This window comes from Artemia franciscana, chromosome 3, assembly GCF_032884065.1.
Source record: "Artemia franciscana chromosome 3, ASM3288406v1, whole genome shotgun sequence".
Lineage (NCBI taxonomy): Eukaryota > Metazoa > Arthropoda > Branchiopoda > Anostraca > Artemiidae > Artemia > Artemia franciscana.
In genome coordinates this window covers 48,909,577-48,931,630 of record NC_088865.1, presented here as the reverse complement: position 1 = coordinate 48,931,630, position 22,054 = coordinate 48,909,577, and the positions used below count along the sequence as shown (strand labels likewise).

At 31.9% G+C, this 22,054-nt stretch overlaps 1 protein-coding gene across 2 annotated transcripts in view; it reads left to right on the top strand.

Moving 5' to 3' along the window:
* LOC136025356 (putative uncharacterized protein DDB_G0271606) overlaps positions 1-22,054 on the top strand; it is an 80,723-nt gene that overhangs the window by 50,335 nt on the left and 8,334 nt on the right. For both annotated transcript variants that reach the window (XM_065701295.1, XM_065701296.1), the window contains 4 exons: positions 1,368-2,131; positions 10,194-10,723; positions 16,505-16,717; positions 18,803-18,873. In XM_065701295.1, coding sequence (XP_065557367.1) covers positions 1,368-2,131; positions 10,194-10,723; positions 16,505-16,717; positions 18,803-18,873 — 1,578 coding nt within the window. The remainder of the gene's footprint in view (positions 1-1,367; positions 2,132-10,193; positions 10,724-16,504; positions 16,718-18,802; positions 18,874-22,054) is intronic.

Below are 22,054 nucleotides of genomic sequence, written 5' to 3'. Positions count from 1 at the left end.
TAAAGTATTATATTTTTATCATACTTGGGTATATTTTATTTGGGTTAACCAAACTTCACTTTTTGAGTAAACTTCACAATAGCAAACTTCACTTGGGTATATCATACAAGTACTGACATACATAAGAAAACGTGACAGTTTGGAAGCCAGGAAAGTATCGGCTAAAGAAATAAATGATGTCATCATTTTAACCCTTTTTCTAGTTATCTATTTCTATGGATAGAGATCAAGCATTTTAAGGGAAAATTTGGCAGTACATAATTTCCAGATCGTATCTAGTTGAATGCGGCATTCGATGTTTATTATTGCTTCTTTTTACCAAGCTGTTGTTGGCAGAACCTGGCAAGGGAGGCTCACCTATTTTATAATCTTCTTTTTCGTCCGAGCCTAGTTAAAGATTACATGGTCCACTTCTCACTTGTACTTGTGCACTAAGGACCATCCGAGTGACACTTGTCCTCTGGTGGGGACCGACCATTGGATATCTTTAGGGAATAAAAAAAGACACACTTTTGAATATCTGAACGAAAAAAAATGTTATGAAAGACCTAAGCTTTCCAAAATTGATTTGACTCCAAATTATTGACTGCCCATCTATGTGCCAAATAGCGCTTGTCATAAAATTAAACAAACAAATGATGCGATGTTTTGACCAAAGTACGAATCTCCGACCTTTATCCGGGTCCTAGTCTATTAGCTCCCCCCCCTCTACAACTCTCCGATTTAGATGTAGTAATTCTCAACTAGATTATTAGGAGATAAGTTTGTATTAGCTCTTGATTAAAGATATATCTTTTATTGATTGGGAGTTGATTGATTTATCGATTGGTTGTTCTTTCCCCTCTGTAAACATCTCTTAACTAATGAAATATTATAGGACGGTAGAGTGCAAGTCAAGTAGACTTATCTTTATGATATAATTTGAATGAATTATTAGGGGCATGGGGAGGGAATTGTCCCGATTATGTTTTGAGAAACACATTTTAAGTATTTTCATTTAATAAAATAGAAGAAAAATTCTTGCCCGTCCAAAATTTTCGAGATTTGGCACCTCTTGTATTTTACAACAAATTTCATAACAATTCATTATTTTATCAGTACGCATCTAGTCTTTTACTTTGCTGGTGACAAGTTCTAAAGGACTCGTTCCACGGTTATTCCTGCCACTTGACACTACTGCTTTGCTAACCAAAATAAAGAAAAAAGGGACTGTTGATAAGGATATTTGATGAAATGATAATTTATGTCATTTCTGCTTGACAAGTGAAAACTTCCTGGTTTTGTATTATTATTTAAGGTCTATATATAAGCAAGAAAATAAAATTGATCGGTAAAAGTTGTACTGAATAAACACTTTTCCATTTCAGGTAACTGGTCAACATATGCAAATAAATTTAGCCAAATCTGGTCAGCAAGATACATTAAGTCAGCAGGTCAATAATACGCAGGGTCATGGTGGCACCAATCTGAACCATATGAACAGTGCCATTCACTCTCCTATGAACGTTCAGTCTCCAATGGCTCAGATGATGTCTCCCATGATGACGGGTCCTGGGCCAAGTCCCCAAATGCCTCAGCATCATATTCATCATATGCAAAACCAAAACAATCAATCTGTGCAAATGCCTCGACCGAGTCCAAACTCGGGGCCAAATATGCAGAACATTCATGGACAGAAAATGATACCAACCCCTGGACCGAGTCCGAATATGAACCATGTACAATCGCAGATGATTCCCTCTGGTAGTCCTATGTCAAGTATGAACCAAAGTCAGGGCCAAAATGCATCAGGTTCCAATCAAAGTCAAATGTGCCAAAGTGCTCAGAACCAACCCGGTTTAAACCAAAGTGTCATGCCAAACCAAATGATTCACCATATGCATGGACCTAACGGCCAGCAAAGTAACATTTCTATGACTGGGTCGCAACCTACCTTGGGTATGAATATGATGCAGTGTCAGTCTATGCAAGGACAGTTTGCTTCAGGACAAATGCCTAGTGGCCAGTTTGTGCCGAATAGTATGCAAAGAATGCCAAATAAAGGGGTGATGCCCTTGAATGGGCAAAATCAAGTGAATATGCCTGCACAAGGACAGACTTTTCCATCAAGAATGACTTCACAGAATTTTAGGTAATTTTCTTTACTTTTTTTTTTTACAAGCAATAAAGATACTCAGAGGCAGACAGACATATTGACTAACAATTTCTAATGAATAAGATAAAAAGAAATCCGACGATGGTGAGTGAACCATCCATAGCTGAGACTGAACCATGGGGGTATGTTTCCTGTTTCTCCCCCCTTTTTGCATTTTTAATAGTAATACTTAGGCATATAAAGGATGGCTGCCTCACTAGTAAACGGGCCGCACTATTTTTACGGACTTAAAAATGTTTCCTAATTAAAGCATTTTCTTGTTATAATTAGAGGAAATATTATATAAGTACAGAATAATGGAAATTGTTTCACGTTTCCGATTTCAGTTGTATTACATTTCCTATTCAGTCAAAAAAATAACGTATAAAAAATCATGAAGTAAAAACCTACGCTACTGATTATAACATTGATTTTTTAAAAAAATAAAAAACTTGTAACTAAATTTTCCCACTAAGGGAAGGAATTTACCCCGTTTACCCTTGTGCTCAATAGTAGGGTAAGCTACCAATAAGATCTCGCAGTTCTCCGAATGCTTATTTCGTCTAAATTAGACATTTTTAAGTTTGATTTATCAATACCAGACATTCCACTGCGCAATACGAGTAAAATAGCCTCAATAATATTTTACAAGTGAACAATTGGAAGTCGCTCTTGGATGCACAACTTTTATAAATCGACCCCTTTTTTCTCATTAATGGAAAAATTAAATAGACGAAGAAAAAATTCTAATAGAAAATTAAAACTGCATATTTAACGATTTCGGTAATACTACGTTAATGGTAATACTAATACTATAATCATTAAATACTAATACTGTAATCTATTACTATAAATACTTATACTATACTAATATATACTAATACTATACTATATATTATAATACTAATACTATATACTAAAACTATAATCTATTCAGGTAATACTAATACTATAATCATTCAAATCATGGAAAATCAAAACTGAATATTTAATGATTTTGGTAATACTGGTTATCACCGAAATTACCAATTTTTGGAAGAGTTAGAATGAGAACAAATGTTAGCGATGTCAGAATTTTAATTGTTGATTATAACGGATATTACCAGTTTTGGGAAGATTTAAATAAATACCAATATATTATTGATTTAATTTATTGGTATTATTGCAAGGTTTATTCCTTCTTCTTTCAATGGAGCCGAAGGATTATATTCTGTTCTCAAACCTCTTTTTCTCTCTTTGATGGAAACATAAAATAGAAGAAAAGAGAAAAAAGAAAATCCAAAAGGGGGTTAAATTTCGATATTTGATAATATCGATAAATAAGTGACTTTAGTTATTGCCAGTACATGCGCGTACCCAAAGGAAAATGAAGGTGGCTAAAGGGGCTGTAACCCTCCCCCCTCAAGAAAAAAATACATTTTGTTTTTAAATTTATCTAATTCACTTGATTTTTATCATTCATTCATTAGTCCCTACTCAAAGCTTGCAATCAAAAAGCTAAAACAAACTTAAGTAATGCCTTAAAATACCGTTTTTTTCTAAGGAATTTTTAAAGTTTTCTGTCTGTTGACCCAGGGACCCCCAGTCAGCTCCCCTCATAGTTATTTTCTGAGTGCGTCACAGTGCCAGTAATACCGTTTTTTGCCAAGGTTTAAATAAACACCAATATTATCGATATTAACATTTCGTAGGATTTCAAAACAAATTTTCTAGATTTAATTGCGAGGTTTATTTCTTCCTTTTGTCTCTGAACAAAAATTCCTCAAAAGGGAAAAAACACTATAAACAAAGATCCTTATCATGTTGCTGTTAATCTCACTTTACGTAACTGGTAATTGTTCGTAACACATAGCGAATCACACGAGGTCATGCAACAGGTAACAGAAGCCGATATTTCCCCGGAGTATATTTACAATCGGAGTATAGTTGGTTCCCAATTGTCACAAGACAATATACCCTGTTTTGTCTCAAGGCTGGAGTTAGCTGAAATTTTAATGAAAGAACATTTTTTTCTGTTCCTCTTAAAATATACGGTACCGTTTTTTCCAAAGTTAAATTAAAATCAACAAGACGAAAAAAGTAGTGGTTCTGACCTCTCTTGTCAGGAGCAAAATATTGATTAGAGCTCCTCCCCTGTCTCCCACAAAATTTTCAGGCCGAATTTTACCAAAATTGTCGTTTAATAACAAAATTATTTTTAATTTATTTATTATTTAAATTTTTTACTTATTATTTTTTTTCATTTTTATTTTATTTATTAATAAATAATTTATTAATTATATTTATTTGTTGACTTCACCGCATAATTTATTTTAATGAAAGTAAAATTTCAAAAATTACAAAACGATTATAACCGTTAGGTTATTCATTTGAAACTATGCGTCCCTAAAATGCCTAAGTGTGGGGCAAGTTCCCCTCCCCCCTTCTGCATCTCTCTTAAGACTGCTTCTGGAGAAAGATCAACACAAGTAAGATCGGTATAGAGGCATAGGGCTTGTTGGTAAACAACCCAAAAGTTTCTAAATGTTTTTCTCAATTACATAAATTATTCTAAATGAATTTCTACAAATCTTCTTCGACATCCTTGAAAGTTGATTTTTTTGCTGTTATGAATGTAGATACTATGCGTGTAGATACTATGTAGTAGATAATGTAGAATAGTAGATAATAGATAATGTATACTGTAGGTAATGTAGTCTATATAATGATATTGTAGACAATGTAGATACTATCCCTTTAACTGTGCAATAGGAGGTAGCAACGACATTTATAATATAATATAATACAATATAAGCTTATTAAGCAAACCTTTCTAATCTAGTCAGATGCCCTTTACAAAAAATTGAAAGTTTAACGTTCGTCAATTACTCAAGTTGTTCTAAATAAAATTCTAGAAAGCTTGGCTTTTGTGCTCTTGTGTTTGCGGATATTACGCAATGAAATGTGTAATAGAAGACACAAAGTTTAAGATAAAATGAATATAAACGCAATATAATCTACAAAATAAACACTATGATATACTTTTTGCTTAGTAAACATGTTTTAATAATTTTGCTAACGAAGCTAGCAAACACTATTAAAACATGTTTTAATATGATTATTAATGATTATTAAAACATATCATTAACCAAATAATTAACCAAAATAACAGGTATCTAGTATTAGAACTTCAAATCACTATTAAAGTAAAAAAAAAAATGTTTGGCATTTTAACAGTTCCCTGGTGGGTCCAGCTGGGCTAAATAAAAGTAGCAGTTGTAGTAGTGGAATAATTTATACTAATTACTATAAATTAATAATTAATACTTTACTATAAATCATAACACAAAAAAAATCTGAGAGAAAATACTACTAACTACTACTAACAAATCACTGGAGCAATTGATAATAAAAAAATGAAGAATAAAAACAAATCATAGAATTTAGTAAGCAAAATGGAACCCATTTTATCTAGTAATTATATCATTTATGGCCCTTAGCATCCCTGTGTCACGAAAGAGCCTCTTAAGAGAGGGTTACGTGGGAGGATCTTTCCATGGAGGAATTTTTCATGGGGGAAGAGAATTTTCCATGAAGAGGACACCGGATTTCCCAGCATTATTTAAAAAAGCGATAAGAAAATAAATAAAGAAAACAATTTTTTTCAAATGAGTAAGGAGTAACATTAAAACTTAAAATGAACGGAATTTATTACGTATATGAGGGGCTTCGCCCGCTCGTCAATACCCCGCTCTTTATGCTAAAGTTTTTTTTTGTACTTTCAAAAGAGCTATTTATTCTAATTAAATGGCCTTTGTGATTCAGGGGTAATTCTTGAAGAATTGGAACAAAAATCGAACCTTAGCTTAAAGAGCGAGATATTGACGAGGGGACAAAATTGTTATTTACGTAATAATTTCTGTTCGTTTTAAGTTTTAATGTTGCTCCTAACTTTCAGTTGAAAAACTTGTTTGTTTTTTTAATTTAATCAGTTATAGCATTAGGTGCAACTTAGGTAATAAAAAAATTAGTATTCGACTAAGTTGGAACATTAATACTTAAAAAATAACAGATATGGGCTCGATGTACTTTAATACTTAATTTAGTATTAGTTTCCTTAACACACCTCAGATTCTTAGAACTGTTGCGAATGAGATCAGTTCATTATAGTGGCATTAATTCAAGAAAATGTAGAGGTGGCACAATAATAAAAAAAAATGAAGATACAAACTAGCAGTTATTTATCAAAATATAGGAGGGAGGTCATTTTTTTTCGATTTTTAAAATGAAAATGAAAACGTATTTGTAAGAAGCTGTAGGGGTACTTGTGTATAATATGACAAACACTCAAGTTCACGCTTTTACGCTTTGTAAAACTCGAGAGCAAACCGGTTTCTTCTTTAATTTCTTTCAGCTTAGCATGACACAAGACAAAGACATGTGACAGAATGGATGAAAAATATATAATTTGGGACCTTAGCTGCACCTTAGGGGGGTGGGGTGGTGGTGGAGGTAAAGTATTTTGACAGTTTGAAGTTAGAAAACAATTCATACTTCATTATATGTAAAGTAATTGTACCTAACACATTTTGCGTTTTGAATAAAAAAGCTTGCGAATAGCTTGAATGTGAAAAAAGAGCTAAAATGAGAAATGAGACTTGTGTTTCTTCAATGAGGTGCCGAACTAAAAAGAATTCCCAAAATCGTTTTTGTCCTTTTTATGGAATTGGTATTTACCAAGTGACATATAGTTATCGCAATTTCTGTCGGTCTGTTGGTCTCTCTGTCCCGGTTTTGCTAGTTTGGGTTTTTCCAGATAAGCTAGGACGGTGAAATTAGGTAGGCGTATCAGGGACCAGAAGAAAATAAATTAGAAATAGTCTCTTCCCTAATTCAACCATCTGGGGGGGGGGTATTGGGGGGACGGCTAACTCAGAAAAATTAGAAAAAATGAGGTATTTTTAACTTGCGAACGGGTGATCGGATCTTAATGAAATTTAATATTTAGAAGGCTATAGTGTCTCAGAGCTCTTATTTCAAATCTCAACCGGATCCGGTGACATTGGGGGGAGTTGGAGGAGGAAACCTGAAATTTTGGAAAATGCTTAGAGTGGAGGGTTCGGGATGAAACTTGGTAGGAAAATTAAGCACAAGTCCTAGAGTCCTATATCGCAATTTAAATTTCTGTCGGTCTGTCTGTCGGTCCCGGCTTTGCTAGTTCGGACACTTCCTGATAAGCTAGGGCGATGAAAGTTGACAGGCGTATCGGGAACCCGACAAGATTATATTAGAGATAGTCACTTCCCTGATTCGACCATTGGGGGGGGGATCTGAAGGACCGTAAATTAGAAAAAATGAGGTATTTTTAACTTACGAACAGGTTATCGGATCTTAGTGAAATTTGATATTTAGAAGGACCTTGTGTCTCAAAGCTCTCATTTTAAATCCCGACTGGATCCGGTGACATAGAGAGGAGTTGAAGGGGGAAAGCGTTATCTTGGAAAACGCTTAGAGTGGAGAAATCGTGATGAAACTTGGTGGGAAGAAGCTCTTGGCTCTTCCAACCTAGTCACAAGTGCCATATGAGCTCTTGTTCTTTTTGTGATTCGATCAGTTTTTCAACCAATCACCCTGTAATGTATTCCTGTTTTATCACGTCGTATATTCTTTCTTGCTCTGCAACAGTAGCATTTATACGTGATAAAAGTTTCTTACCTGTTTGTCTGTGGTAAAATGATAGAAAATGAACTATCTCTTGGTGTGCTAGTACACCAACCCTGACTGGCAATAGCGCCAGTAGACAATAGCAAAATGTATAAATTAGATTCACACTGTATATCTTCAATAAATAGGGTAGCTTGAAATTTTATAACTTATTTTCTTGCTGTAGTATAAAGTTTGAATATTTTAATTTTTTGCAATTTTTAGAATATTTGGCTTTTTCTGCGTAAATATAATTTTTGACTGTAACTACTCCTTCAACCTCAATTTAACCGAAATGCTGCTCATGCACCATCGAATGCCGTCAAAGAGACACTTCATCATAAGATGCCCCCTCCCATAGTTCAAGACCATGTTGGTCCCCTCCTCAAAACGAGCCATAGGCCCTATATATGATTCCCAACAAATTAATTATTCTCTAAGCAAGCATTACCTGTTCTCTTGGATGAAGAATCATACAGTATGAACTATAAATTTCTTCTCTTTACTAGTCTTGGCCACTAGAAAATAACATAAATTCGAGTTTTGTTTTCTTGTTTTCTTCAATTCAGTTTTGTTTTTCTTTGTCTTCTTCAATGAAAGCCCTATAATTTGGTTCGGTTTCCTTTCGGACTTAACTGCTGATTCTAGCCGTTCAACAGAGCTGATATGATTCACATATACGAGAGTTCTTGGCAAGCTTACTTGCCTTTGTGTATGGAGATTGACGGTTATATTTGTTACAGAATAAACCTTTAAAGTAATTTTTTCTATGATTAATAAATCAGAACTAATATTTTTAATATTGCTAAATGTTTGAAAATTTATAGTTGAACATGTCGTATCTGGGAACGGCGAGGAAAGGGGGCCTCATTCTCAAATTTACCAGCACAATTGAGCAAATTATCAAATAATTTATATTAAAATATATAAAAAATTATCAAGACGTTTGTACTAAATTAACCCATATTTTATTCAGATGTCCACGCTGGGAACGGCAATTGAAAAGGTATTATGTGACAATGTTTGTAAAACTTCAATTTATAGCCCACTCCCTCGAACTAAGCTAGTTCTATCGAATTGATCAGTATCCTCAAGACGCTTAATTTTTTGATTTATGCCAGACTGTCTTGCGTGCACAAATCTGGGGGAGGGAGTGAGTTCTTGGCTCAAGTCCCCTTGACGGGCGAATTTTATCGATTTTACTGGCATTTTTATACAAATTATCAAACATTTTTTTTTGTTATTATTGCCCCCGAAAAAAGTATGCATATGTGCCTTTTTCCTATGTCCACTTTTCTAAGTCATAAATATTTGGTATTTATCCATATAGATATTTGTCATATAGAGTCATATAGATATTTGATAAATAGGTCTTTTGATATCATTGTTGTTTTGCGCTGTTTAGCCGAAAAAAATGTTCACTGTAAAACAAAAGCTGGTCCAAATTTAATTAAAAAAGAGATTATAAAATATCATTCTACATATGGCCTTTGGAATTTCTGCTGCCCAGGTATTCGTATTATATATTCTTACAAACAAAATATAGACCTATATGACTTTAGCGAAGAAATGATAAGCAGTAGAATAATCGCTTCTTGTGCAAGGTGGAGCCTATATTTAGTTGGGTGTTAATCTTATTCATTCAAAAGGTATGGTGCATTTGCATTTAATTGATCTGAAAGTAGTTCTATATTTGAAAAGTGTGACTTGATTTAAAATTGGGCGTTGATGGTAGCTGGACGTAAATACGATTGAGTCATCGAAAAGTCCCTAAAACTTTGTGCTGCTAAAAAAAAAGGGTTCATTAATTCTCACTTTCATCATCAATTTGTTTATTTTCCTCAAAATCGTAGACTATGTAAAATAAATAAATGAAAATCGCAAAAATAATTCAACATATAGAACAAAGCAACGATTTACACTATGTTTAGAAACAACATTGAATAGATTATGCCAATTGTAAAAAGTAGAAGAAGAAATTGATATCTCGTTCGTTATTTGATTTCTGGAAAAATGGAAAAGGTTATGGATAGAGAGAATATTTATAGAATTTACCGTGCGTAGTTTATGTTTGAAAAATAAATTATTCTACTGGCCAACTGTCCTCGTCAGAAAATTAATGTTGAAAATTATCAAAGTATTTATCTGAGCAAATTTTGTTGTTGGTTGTCCAAGATTTTAAAGTTTTGTCAAAATGTGTTCCTTGCAAAGGAAAAGACATCATGGAACTAAGCTCAAATGGAATTACGGAATTCCGTAGCTCTATAATTTTCTTTTAAGTTTTTTTTTTTTATATTTGTACTGTCACCCTCACATCATCAACGTATATTTTACCAATTAAATTTACATTAAATAATTATCTATATTTACTCTGTAGGCCAGGCATCCCAAACCATTTTGAAGCACAACAGCAGATGATGGCACAACGTGCTGCTCAACAGCAGCAAATGCGCATGCAAATGATGCAGCAGAGTCAAGTGCAGCATAGCTCCATAATGAACCAGCAAGCTCAAATGACCCCAAGTCATATCAATTCTCAAATGCCAAACCAGTCCCTATCTTCCCAAGCTCATATGCAGGCTATGTCTCAAATGAACCAAAATCAATTGAGTCAGATGACAGGCCAAATGAGAACAAGTCCTAATTCTATGCCTCAAAACCAACAAATTGCATCAAACCAAATGGCAGCCCAAGGTACTGCGATGGTGCAAAACAGCGGGACTATGCAAAATAGCAAGATGAATGTTGCTGGAAACACTCTGAATCATATGGGAGCAGCCATTGGAGGAGGAGCTATGGGAATGACTCAGATGAGCCGGCCACCTCCTCCTGAATATCGTGCTAGAATGCTGGCCAATCAACAGCAATCAATGATGGCTAACATGAGACCTGCTGCAATGCGACCTGGTAAGTTCTTACTTAGTTTTATAACCAAACAATATGATAAAAGTAGTCTATAATAATTAGTCTTTAATCTACAATAAAAATAGAATAAAATGTGTCTTTATATCCGTGGGGCTAGAAGACAAACACAAAATTCGAATAATAAAAAAAAAAAAAAATCAAGTAAACCTCTTCGTGAGGTCAAGGTAAGCTCGCCATTCTCGTTTTTTGTTATAAATGTAAAACAAAAACTGGAAAAGATTAAAGCTGTAAAAAATATATTTATCAGGTATAAGCCGATAGTAACCCATTCCTAACTATATTTTTTAATATATATAAATCTTATATATATATATATATATATATATATATATATATATATATATATATATATATATATATATATATATATATATATATATATAAAAAATAGTTGTCTGTCTGTCTGTGGATGGATCAGGTGACGTCAAAACTGAAAAAACTAAAAAAAGGCAAAAACTACAAAAAAAACTAAAAACTAATAAAAAAAATAAAAAAGCTAAAAAACTAAAAAAACTAAAAAAAGGCAAAAACTACAAAAAAAACTAAAAACTAATAAAAAGCTAAAAAACTAAAAAAACTAAAAAAAGGCAAAAACTAAAAAAAAAATAAAAACTAATAAAAAAAATAAAAAACTAAAAAAACTAAAAAAAACAAAAAAAGGTAAAAAACTAAAAAAACTAAAAACTAAAAAAAACTAAAAAAAAGGAAAAAACTGAAAAATAAGCTAAAATAAAGGTAAAAACTAATAAAAAACTAAAAAAAAACTGAAAAAACTAAAAAAAGGCAAAAACTACAAAAAAAACTAAAAACTAATAAAAAAAGTAAAAAAGCTAAAAAACTAAAAACACTAAAAAAACTAAAAAAAGGTAAAAAACTAAAAAAAAATAAAAAATAAAAAAAAACTAAAAAAGGAAAAAACTGAAAAATAAGCTAAAATAAAGGTAAAAACCAATAAAAAACTAAAAAGAAAAAAAGGAAAAAACTAAAAAAAATTTTCATCTAAAAAACTAAAAAAAACTAAAAAAGGTAAAAACTAAAAGAACTAAAAAAGAAAAAAAATAAATGACGACACTCAAAGAGAAAGCGACCAGGACAAAAGGAATGTTCGATTAGCAATCAACAAAGCACCGGGACACAGGGAGTATAAATGAAAAAAGCTAAAAAACTAAAAAAAAAACTAAAAAAAGGCAAAAACTACAAAAAAAAACCTAAAAACTAATAAAAAAAAATATAAAAAACTAAAAAACTAAAAAAAGGTAAAAAACTAAAAAAACTAAAAACTAAAAAAAACTAAAAAAAGGAAAAAACTGAAAAATAAGCTAAAATAAAGGTAAAAACCAATAAAAAACTAAAAAAAAACTGAAAAAACTAAAAAAGGGCAAAAACTAAAAAAAAAACTAAAAACTAATAAAAAAAGTAAAAAAGCTAAAAAACTAAAAAAACTAAAAAAAGGTAAAAAACTAAAAAAACTAAAAAATAAAAAAAAAAATAAAAAAAAGGAAAAAACTGAAAAATAAGCTAAAATAAAGGTAAAAACCAATAAAAAACTAAAAAGAAAAAAAGGAAAAAACTAAAAAAAATTTTCATCTAAAAAACTAAAAAAAACTAATAAAGGTAAAAACTAAAAGAACTAAAAAAGAAAAAAATAAATGACGACACTCAAAGAGAAAGCGACCAGGACAAAAGGAATGTTCGATTAGCAATCAACAAAGCACCGGGACACAGGGAGTATAAATGACGACCAGGACATAAGTAAAAAAAAAAACCAACAAAACTAAAAAGAATGTAAAAACTACAATAAAACTAAAAAGGAAAAAAAACATAAAACTAATAAAAAACTAAAAAATCTAAAAATCTAAATAAACTTAAAAAGAAAAAAAAAGGAAAAAAATAAAGGAGAAAAACAAAACTAAAAAACGAATGTATATACAGACCGGGACACCGGGATACAAATGACGACCGGGACACAGGGAATATAAATGACGACCGGGACACAGGGACACAACTACAACGGGGACACCGGGGGAAACAGGGGGATATAAATGACGACCGGGACACCGGGACAGGGAATGGTCGATTAGCAATCACCATCAACAAAGCTCAAGGGCAATCATTAGAATCATGAGGTATAGATCTGAATACAGATTGTTTTCCCATGGACCATTATATGTTGCATGTTCAAGAGTCGGTAAACCTGACAATCTATTTATATGCAAAGACAATGGGACAGCAAAGAATGTTGTATATTCGCAAGTTTTACGTAGTTAAAACCATATATATATATATATATATATATATATATATATATATATATATATATATATATATATATATATATATATTTAAGATTTATTCAAATTTACTTTGTGTTTTCTTTAGATTGAAAAATATGTCGAAACAAGTGACTTTAAGTAAGCTTTAAGTACTCTTTTACATAAAGTTTAAGTAATATCATAATTTGGCTTGGAGAATAGAAAGACCTGAAACTAATGAACCCAATTATACGCGGAAGTATCATGTCCTTAAATTACAGTTCTAATAACTTGAAATAATAATTTAACAAAGATTTTCTTTTGAACGGTAAAAAGAAATAATTATATAGAAATATACAAACTGGCCACCAGTTACGCCTTCGACATTAATTTAGTAATTAAAAATAATTGCACGAAAAATCGCTCCTGGCCTAGGAGTTGAACTCAAAATTCCCCGGTGACTAGCTGAAGCTTCCAAATCTGGACCAACAGCTACACATGGTGACAGTTGCTTTAAAAATTACAGCGTTTGTGGGATTTGAACCCGAGATTCCGTGGTTTCCTAACCGGAGCTTTCTTACAGCTAAAGGCTAGTCGTAACATGACACTTTTCACAGGGAGCATAAACCCCTAATAGAAATTAAGATACTTAACGAAACGTTATGAATCGACGATAGTTAAGGAATGGCGTGATTTTTCTCTTTTTAAAGTTGTTGTTTGAAGGAATATCGAACCGCTTCACAGCCTTATTGATTGTACGTAAATCTTGTTTCTCCCTGTTTTTTTAACAAGTCCTCCGGGGCTTCCCTCCCCCCTGGTGACGCAACCTGTTTTTACTTTTTTTGTTGATAAATGTATTAATGCATAAGAAAAGGCCAGTTTATAATAAAAATTTGGAAAAGCATACCCATGTTGCTCAATTTAACATTTTGGGGGTTTGACCCTTTGTAGTACAGATAGTGGATGATGTATAATATCTATTTTTAAATTCAGCTTCATTCTTCTATAAATTTATGCTAAAAAGAAAATAACATAATATTTTTTTTTCATACTTTGTAGAAAAAAAACTGTTAATGTAGACTTTATCAATGATGCAAGCTAATAAAAAAAAGAACAAAAATTGAAAATCATGTTCAACGCATTGGAACTGAAATAAAAGAGGTGTGTAATATTGGACAATTGAAAATGTTCATTAACACACAAAGTGAAAGAATCAAAATGCCATTAAACTATATATTTAAAGATTAGGAATAAAGTATTTATTTTATAGACTGAAAGCTCGGCTTGCAAATTTTTTAAGCATTTTTTTTTATATAGTATTTTAATTCATTTTTTCCCGCTGACGATAATTGTCAGGCTGTTGATTATAATTGCATATTTGAGTCAACTTTGTCATTTAATGCCATTGTTATTTACCTCTACAAGTTTTAAAAATGAGATTTGTTACTCTTAAGGCGTTTGTTCCCCCTGAAATGTGCGTTTCGCTACACGCCTGCGGCTGTAACCGAAAGGACAAGATACTTATATCATTGATATCCTTAGTCTTAGATCTTTCCATTCACCGAGCCAGAATTATGATAATAATTTGAGATTTTGAGAGTGTTCTAAACTTGCTGAGAAAAAAGGAAAATTTTCCTTTTTTTAAATCGATTTTCAGCAGATTTGAGGGTTTTATTCCCACAACTATGAGAGTGATCTAAACTCTCTTTAAAGGAGGGAATTTTTCCTTTTCCATCGATTTTCAGCCGATTTTTACACTTAAAAAAAGTAAATTAAATTTTAAGAATATAATTCGGAGGATGGATAAAACCGAATTTCAGCAGTCGAATGACCTCAAAATATATTTTTCTTATATTTAAACATAAGGAGCTGCACTTTTCTACCCTAAAATATTTGCCAATGACTATAAAGAGTAAAATAAAAATTCTTTCAAAAAAACGTAAAGAAAATTAAAAACTAAAGAACTAAATTAAATAGAAATAATTCTTCCCCTTCTACCTGGAAAAACTGAAAATTCTAAGATCAAAATTGAAAGCATGAGGCAGTCATGGTATATTTATAACTATGTAAGGACGACGTTTTCACCATGAACTCCCCTTGCTTTAAATTTTAGTATTAAAAAATCGGAGTTTTCATGGGCAGAAGGAAACCTTACTTGTTAGTGCATTTGGAGATTTTGAGTCTGAGTTGGAGGTTTTTTTCTTTTTTTTTTTACCACTGGGTACCTAACAGCTTAGGAGCTGGAGTTGATCATCTTCGACTCCGGGGGGTGAGAGTGATTCAGAGAGTAATCTTATGGCTTTGGTTCTTTGCTCTGTTCGGTAAGTAGGATACAGGGTGCCAATTTAAGTGTAAAGTTGACTCAGGATCACCTTAGGTTATCTTAAAATTTGCTGAAAATTATCTTTAAAGTTAGCCTACAATTTACTGAATATTAGCTTAAAAATTTGCTTAAAGTTAGCTTAAAATTTCTTAAAATTTGACTAAAGTTAGCTTAAACTTTGTCCAAAGTACCTTAAAGTTTACTTAAAATTAGCTCAAAGTTTGTTTAAAATTACCTTAAAGTTTGCCCAAAATTTGTTCAAAGTTAGTTTAAAATTTGCTTAAAGTTAGCTATACAATTGGCTTAAAGTTTGCTATACAATTGCCTTAAAGTTTGCTATACAATTGGCTTAAAATTAGCTTAAAATTTGCTTAAAACGGAGTCATCTTCGACTCCGGGGAGTGAGAGTGATTCAGAGAGTAATATTACGGCTTTGGTTCTTTGCTCTGTTTGGTAAGTAGGATACAGGGTGCCAATTTAAAATTTGTTCAAAGTTACTTGAAAATTTGCTTAAAGTTAGCTATACAATTGGCTTAAAATTTGCTTAAAACGGAGTCATCTTCGACTCCGGGAGGTGAGAGTGATTCAGAGAGTAATCTTATGGCTTTAGTTCTTTGCTCTGTTCGGTAAGTAGAATACATGGTGCCAATTTAAGTGTCAAGCTCACTTAGTATCACTTTAGGTTGCCTTAAAATTTGCTAAAAATTATCTTTCAAGTTAGCTTGCAATTTACTGAAAATTAGCTTGAAAACTTGCTTAAAGTTAGCTTAAACTTTGCCCAAAGTTTGCTTAAAGTTTACTTAAAATTAGATCAAACTTTTTTTTAAACTACCTTAAAGTTTGCTTAACATTTATTCAAAGTTAGTTTAAAATTTGCATAAAGTTAGCTATACAATTGCCATAAAGTTAGCTATACAATTCGCTTAAAATTAGCTTAAAATTTGCTTAAAACGAAGTAGAAGATTTGCTTAAAATTACACTTGTCATCATTTTCAGTGCTTTTTAACATGACCATATTATAGGAATGTTATAATTATAAAATGTAAAGTTATATTCATTTTATAAAGACTATAGTTATATTTTCTAATTATAAGTTATAGGATAACTTATATAAGACTATTTTAAGTTATATTTCTATTTATAAAGACTATATGTTATAGAAATGTTATAACATTTAATTTATTATAGGAATGGCAATGGCATCACAAGTGGCATCGCAAAGAATGATGCAACCATTAGCAACACAACAGAATTTCATGGGAAGGCCAAGTCGGCCTCCTAATGTCACAATTGTACCTGATCAATGGAGAACCGGGATACGGAACCCACAGATGATTAACTTTCAGCAAGGGATGACAGGGAACGCAGCCCAGATGCGCATGTCCATGCCAAATCAACAAGGTACTTCTTATTTTTCCTAAAAGTAGTATTTTGTAGTCATACCTGACAGGAGGAAACTGAGTTGATCACCCCAAAGACCTTATAATGCTATATGAACCCAATAACGCAGTTTTAAGCGTTTTCTATGCGTTATTTTTCGTATAACGACTAAGATCTTTTAGATATGCTCTTTAGGCAATAAAAATTTTTAAATGAAGTCAATTTATCCTAAATATCGTAATCCGAGAGCAAAATTGTTGTGCTACTCGAAAACTGTGCTACTCGACTTTCTCGTAGAAAGGTGCTGGAAAATTTTCCAGACTAGCTGGAAGTTTAAGGAGAACGACATCTGTTTTTTTTCAACGTAATCTTTAATATTTTATAATTTGATATTAAAAAGTTGCTTTTAATTATTTGTGCGTACCTCTTTATATGATAAACAAATTTATCTTCTTTTCTACTCTCCCAATTCTAAGAGGTACACCTGACTTTTTCCATTGAGGAACATTGTGATTGCTAATTTGAGTAAAATGGTGAATGATTGAGAGAAGGTGAGTGCCAGTTTGAGTAAAAAAATGATGAAAAGTAGAGTGAATAAGCTGAGAATTCAGGCTATTCAGATTTAAAAGAAATACTGTCTTCAAATCTTATCTTAAACCTTTGACTTTCTGAAATCACAGCATAAAAGCAAGTATTTGCTACAATTATCAACATTAATTTTTTGACTAAAAATGTAAAACACCAAATGGGGGGGGGGGACTATCTTTTCTTACAAGTTGATTACTAATAAAATTTATTTGAAAGAACCACACCCTGCAGCTATCTGTTAAGTCAAAACACAAATTATAGGCATTCAATCAGAGTTAATCTAGAATACAGTTAAAGCTATATAAGTAGTAACATAGCCGAGATTGGTGGGCTCATCTAAGGGAGAAAATCATGCTCAATAATTTTTCTAGAGATGTGGGAGGGGGAGAATCGGAAAAATTGTACTTTATAATTCTATTTTTTTAAGGTTATCCCTTAGATTATTCTTGGAAGGGGCCAAGCCCCCTTCTGTCTTCAATATATGTGTCCGCCATTTGGAATATTGGACTGACCTTAGGCTCTGGTTTTATTTATTTCAAATTTTAAGATTTTAAATTTGTTTGTTTTTGTATCTGTCGCATTAATTTCGGAAAGCTTATAGAAGGTATTAAATGCCCGGGGTTTGTGTTTATTTTCCAACTCATAATTTATGCAGTTTTTAGGAACGCTTTACACTGACCACTGTACAGGGTTGAATTAGAACAAGTATTTTTGGCACTACATTTTTTGGCTTAAGGGTAAGATATGAAAAAAAATCTAAATCGAAAATAAGTATCCTGTTTTAATGGTAAACAATCTAAATGCTCTCATAAGGAAAATTCAATTTTCGATTTTAGTCGTTGATGCAAGAAAGAAGGACCTACGGGGGTTGTGCTTCAGGAAAATTATCCATCTAGGAATCAAGTGCTAGGGGAACTTTAGAAAGGATTTGTAAATAATTGTATAATAGGCGTTTAAATAATGAAGTTTACCATCAGTCTTGTAGCCTACATTGAAAGGTTGTGACATCGTGTTGAGATTCGAATGGACGAAGCAACCCTTTGTTATGTCAACATACCAGTCCAGTAAGCAAGCATTTTTGGACACAGTATAAGGGGAGAAGGTCATTTGGAGTAATATCAAGGGGAGCCCCCTAGCATAAATGATATCTTTCCAAACTATGCAAATCTACCAAGCTTATAAACTAGCAAGAATTATCCTTAGATTCTTAGGAAGTAAGCGGACATTTTTTTAGTGTCCTATTGCCTATATTAAAGAGAATATGAGATCGTAGGGAAGGGACAATAGTTTATTATATTGCCTTTATAACTTAGAAATTAAAACTATGCAAACTATTAAATGTAAAGATAGGCTAATGTGTTTTCTTTTCCATTTTTAAGTTTATTGTTTACTTAGTACACAAGCAGTGTCAAATTTAGTTGCTTTGATAAGGACTGTTTTCATGCACTTTAAATATTGTTTGGGAAGCCCAGAAAACATATAAGAAGGTTATTCACCGCCATTTTTCTTTATTTCCAGAAATGTACATGCAGAATGTTGATTCTGTTCAGGCACAGCAACGGTACATGATTCAAAATCCTCAAGGGCAAGTAAGTAATTTCAGTTTAAACGATATTTTTGTAGGCTAACAATTTTAGTTTAGACGCGTCGGACAATTAATATTAATTAGACAATTAATCATAAGAATGATCAATTGGCCAGAAACCCTATTAGAGTGGCGAAACCCTATATAGGCCAGTGTATTCTCCTGATGAGCCCTTATGTTGGGTGTTGCCTCTGAATTATTTGTCTATATTATTTTTTCTATTGTTTGGTAAATGACGACTTATACTTATTGACGACATGACTGCCTGTCCATGGATTATTCTTTATGGTTGATTGTGTGTGGCTATGCTGTTTGACCTATGTGATTGTATGGATGAGTAGGGTTAAGGCCTCATTCAAGTGCTGGTCTATATTAATCACTAATTTAGGAAAACAGTCTTCCTTTTCTCCTTCTGTCTCTTTTTTTTTTTTTGTGTTTGTGCTGTTGCATTGATGATTTCTCTTTTCATGATATATATATATATATATATATATATATATATATATATATATATATATATATATATATATATATACATATATATATATATATATATATATATATATATATATATATAAATATATATATGTATATATATATATATATATATATATATATATATAATATATATATATTTAATATATATATATATATATATATATATATATATATATATATATATATATATATATATATATATATATATATATATATATAAATATATATATATATATATATATATATATATATATATATATATATATATATATATATATATATATTATATATATATATATATATATATATTACCTGCTTTGAAAGATGGGAATGAAAGCCTTTGGTCTATAGCATGTCAGTGATACCTTGGTCTTAGCTGTTATACCAATTCATTTCCTATGATTCTGGTCATGGTAAAAATGTCCTCGAATGTCCTGGACGCTAAAAATGTCCTGGACTCTACATCAGTGCAATTCAATTTCACTGGGTGCTGAATGACTCGATCTTCGCTATTTTGATTCAAAATTTCTTTCTTGTGACCTTTTCCCACCGCATTTGGGGACGACCTGCTTTTTGTTTAGTCTAAGATGGATGACAAAAAAGAACAATATTTGGCAACCTCTCATTTTTTATCTGCATAATGTGGTAATACCACAATAATTTTTCTCTTTAGAGTCCTTGGAGATCATTAACCAGCAGCATTACTTTTCTGAGCGTTGTTAGATTTATTTTTTCCATTAATTTAAGGAAATTTGAATTTCATGGGGGAGGGTAAAGAGTGAATCTTCGAATAGATTGAGGTGGAGCAGGGGCGTGCGGAGATATTTTGTTTTTAAGTGGATTGGTGCTGCAGTGAGTTGTATGTTATAATAGTAGTATTAAAATCAATTTGATAAAAATCCTATATTATAATACTACAAACAGATTAATTAAAACTATGAAGAAAATAACCAATTCCCTGAAAATCAGCATATAGATTTTCTTTCTTACTCCGATCCACGCCAGAGTTTTTGAATTTCATGCCAACGTGCAAAAATGATAAAAACCGTTTTAGTTTTCTCCAATTTTTTTAGGTAAAAATTTCTACTTATTTCTGGGTCCTTTTGACCTTTTCTCTATGCGATTATTGCTTTTATTTCTTTGGTTTGGAAAAGTTTTTGTTTCTTCTTCCCATTTGGGTATTTTCTTTTTCTTTATTTTCTAAAAAAAAGAACACAATTTTCTACTTTTCTCCTCGCTGTTGAAATAAATAAAAAATACTTAAATCGTAATTTGTTTTTGATAATTTGACAAAGTTAGAATCCTTGTATATTTGGCTGAGTCCAATTTTTCCCTTGCATGGAATCTGATTCTGTTTTGATAATTAACTCTAATAGAAACCTTAAAGATTAAAACTACGAAATATGTCATGCTAAGCAAAATTTGTCTTCTATGCTCTGTCTAACCCTGTGATTCCCAACGTCGAGTGTAGGTCCCACCGGTGAGGCAGGTTAAGATGGGTCATGAGCAGAACGTTTATCCTTCGGCTAACTATATGTTAGAGCCTTAATTTTGAAAAAAAAAAAATCTTTCATGCGGACATTGTCACATTCTTATTCATTTAAAGATATACGATAGTGTTGCAATGACGTCATGCATTGTATAAAAGACGGTGTATTAAGACAATTATTTTTTTAGTTTGAAATATGTCTTTAAGACGACCTGAAAAAGGATGCCAATCAAATGGGCTTTTAAGCTTCCTTCCAGTGAATGTACATAAAATTTTTCAATAACAAAATTTAAATTTCACGATGTATCAACAAACGAAACGGCATCATTTATACAATCCTAAAAAGAGCTTATGCCGGATTTGCCTCTCACTCACTCGGACTATCTGCCTTGACTTTTTCTACAATTAGTCATGGCTTGATGCCCGTAACTATTTGATTTTAATTCAAAATCAACATCTAGGTGGGCCCAAAATCGGTTAGGAATCACTAGTCTAATAATCACTAGTCACTAATAGCCACTAGTCACTAATAGCCACTAGTCCCTAGTAGTCACTAGTCTAGCCTGACAGTAAATGCTTTGAGGCACTCAGAAGATAGAAATAAAATGTCTTTTGTCTCTTGACCCCCCCCCCCCCCCATCTCAAGTCTATTCCTACCTGAAAACCGCGATTCTCGTAAGATTTTTATTCTTTTTCAAAGTTACAAAGTTTTTAGGGCAATATTACGTTTTCATCAGTGTTGCCAAGGTGAGCTAAGAAAATTAACAAGCATAATTAACGATTAAATTTCGACAACGCTTTTCGTCAGTAAAATTTATAAAAAATTAAGTAGCTGTTGACTCCAAAAGACAACTACACCTACGAAGGAAAGCCACATCTCATTAAGCTGTTCAATAGCATAAATTTTTCGCTTCTTTTGGCAGATTTTTCACCCATGTTTTTTTTTTTTTTTTTTTTTTTTAATCTGATGCCTCCTACTACCAAAGACTGCAGAATTGTATATGGATGTCATTTCATTCAATATTGAATTCTCGATTTTTTTTCATAAATTTTTAAAATGTATTTGGGGGTGTAAACTCCATTAATTAAATTATCCAATAAAGTTCTGTTTTCACAGTCCTTGTTATTCCATGTCAACTATAATTCGATAACAATTTGTTTTACTTCAGTTCACAATGTTGGAATGTCTTGTCAACAA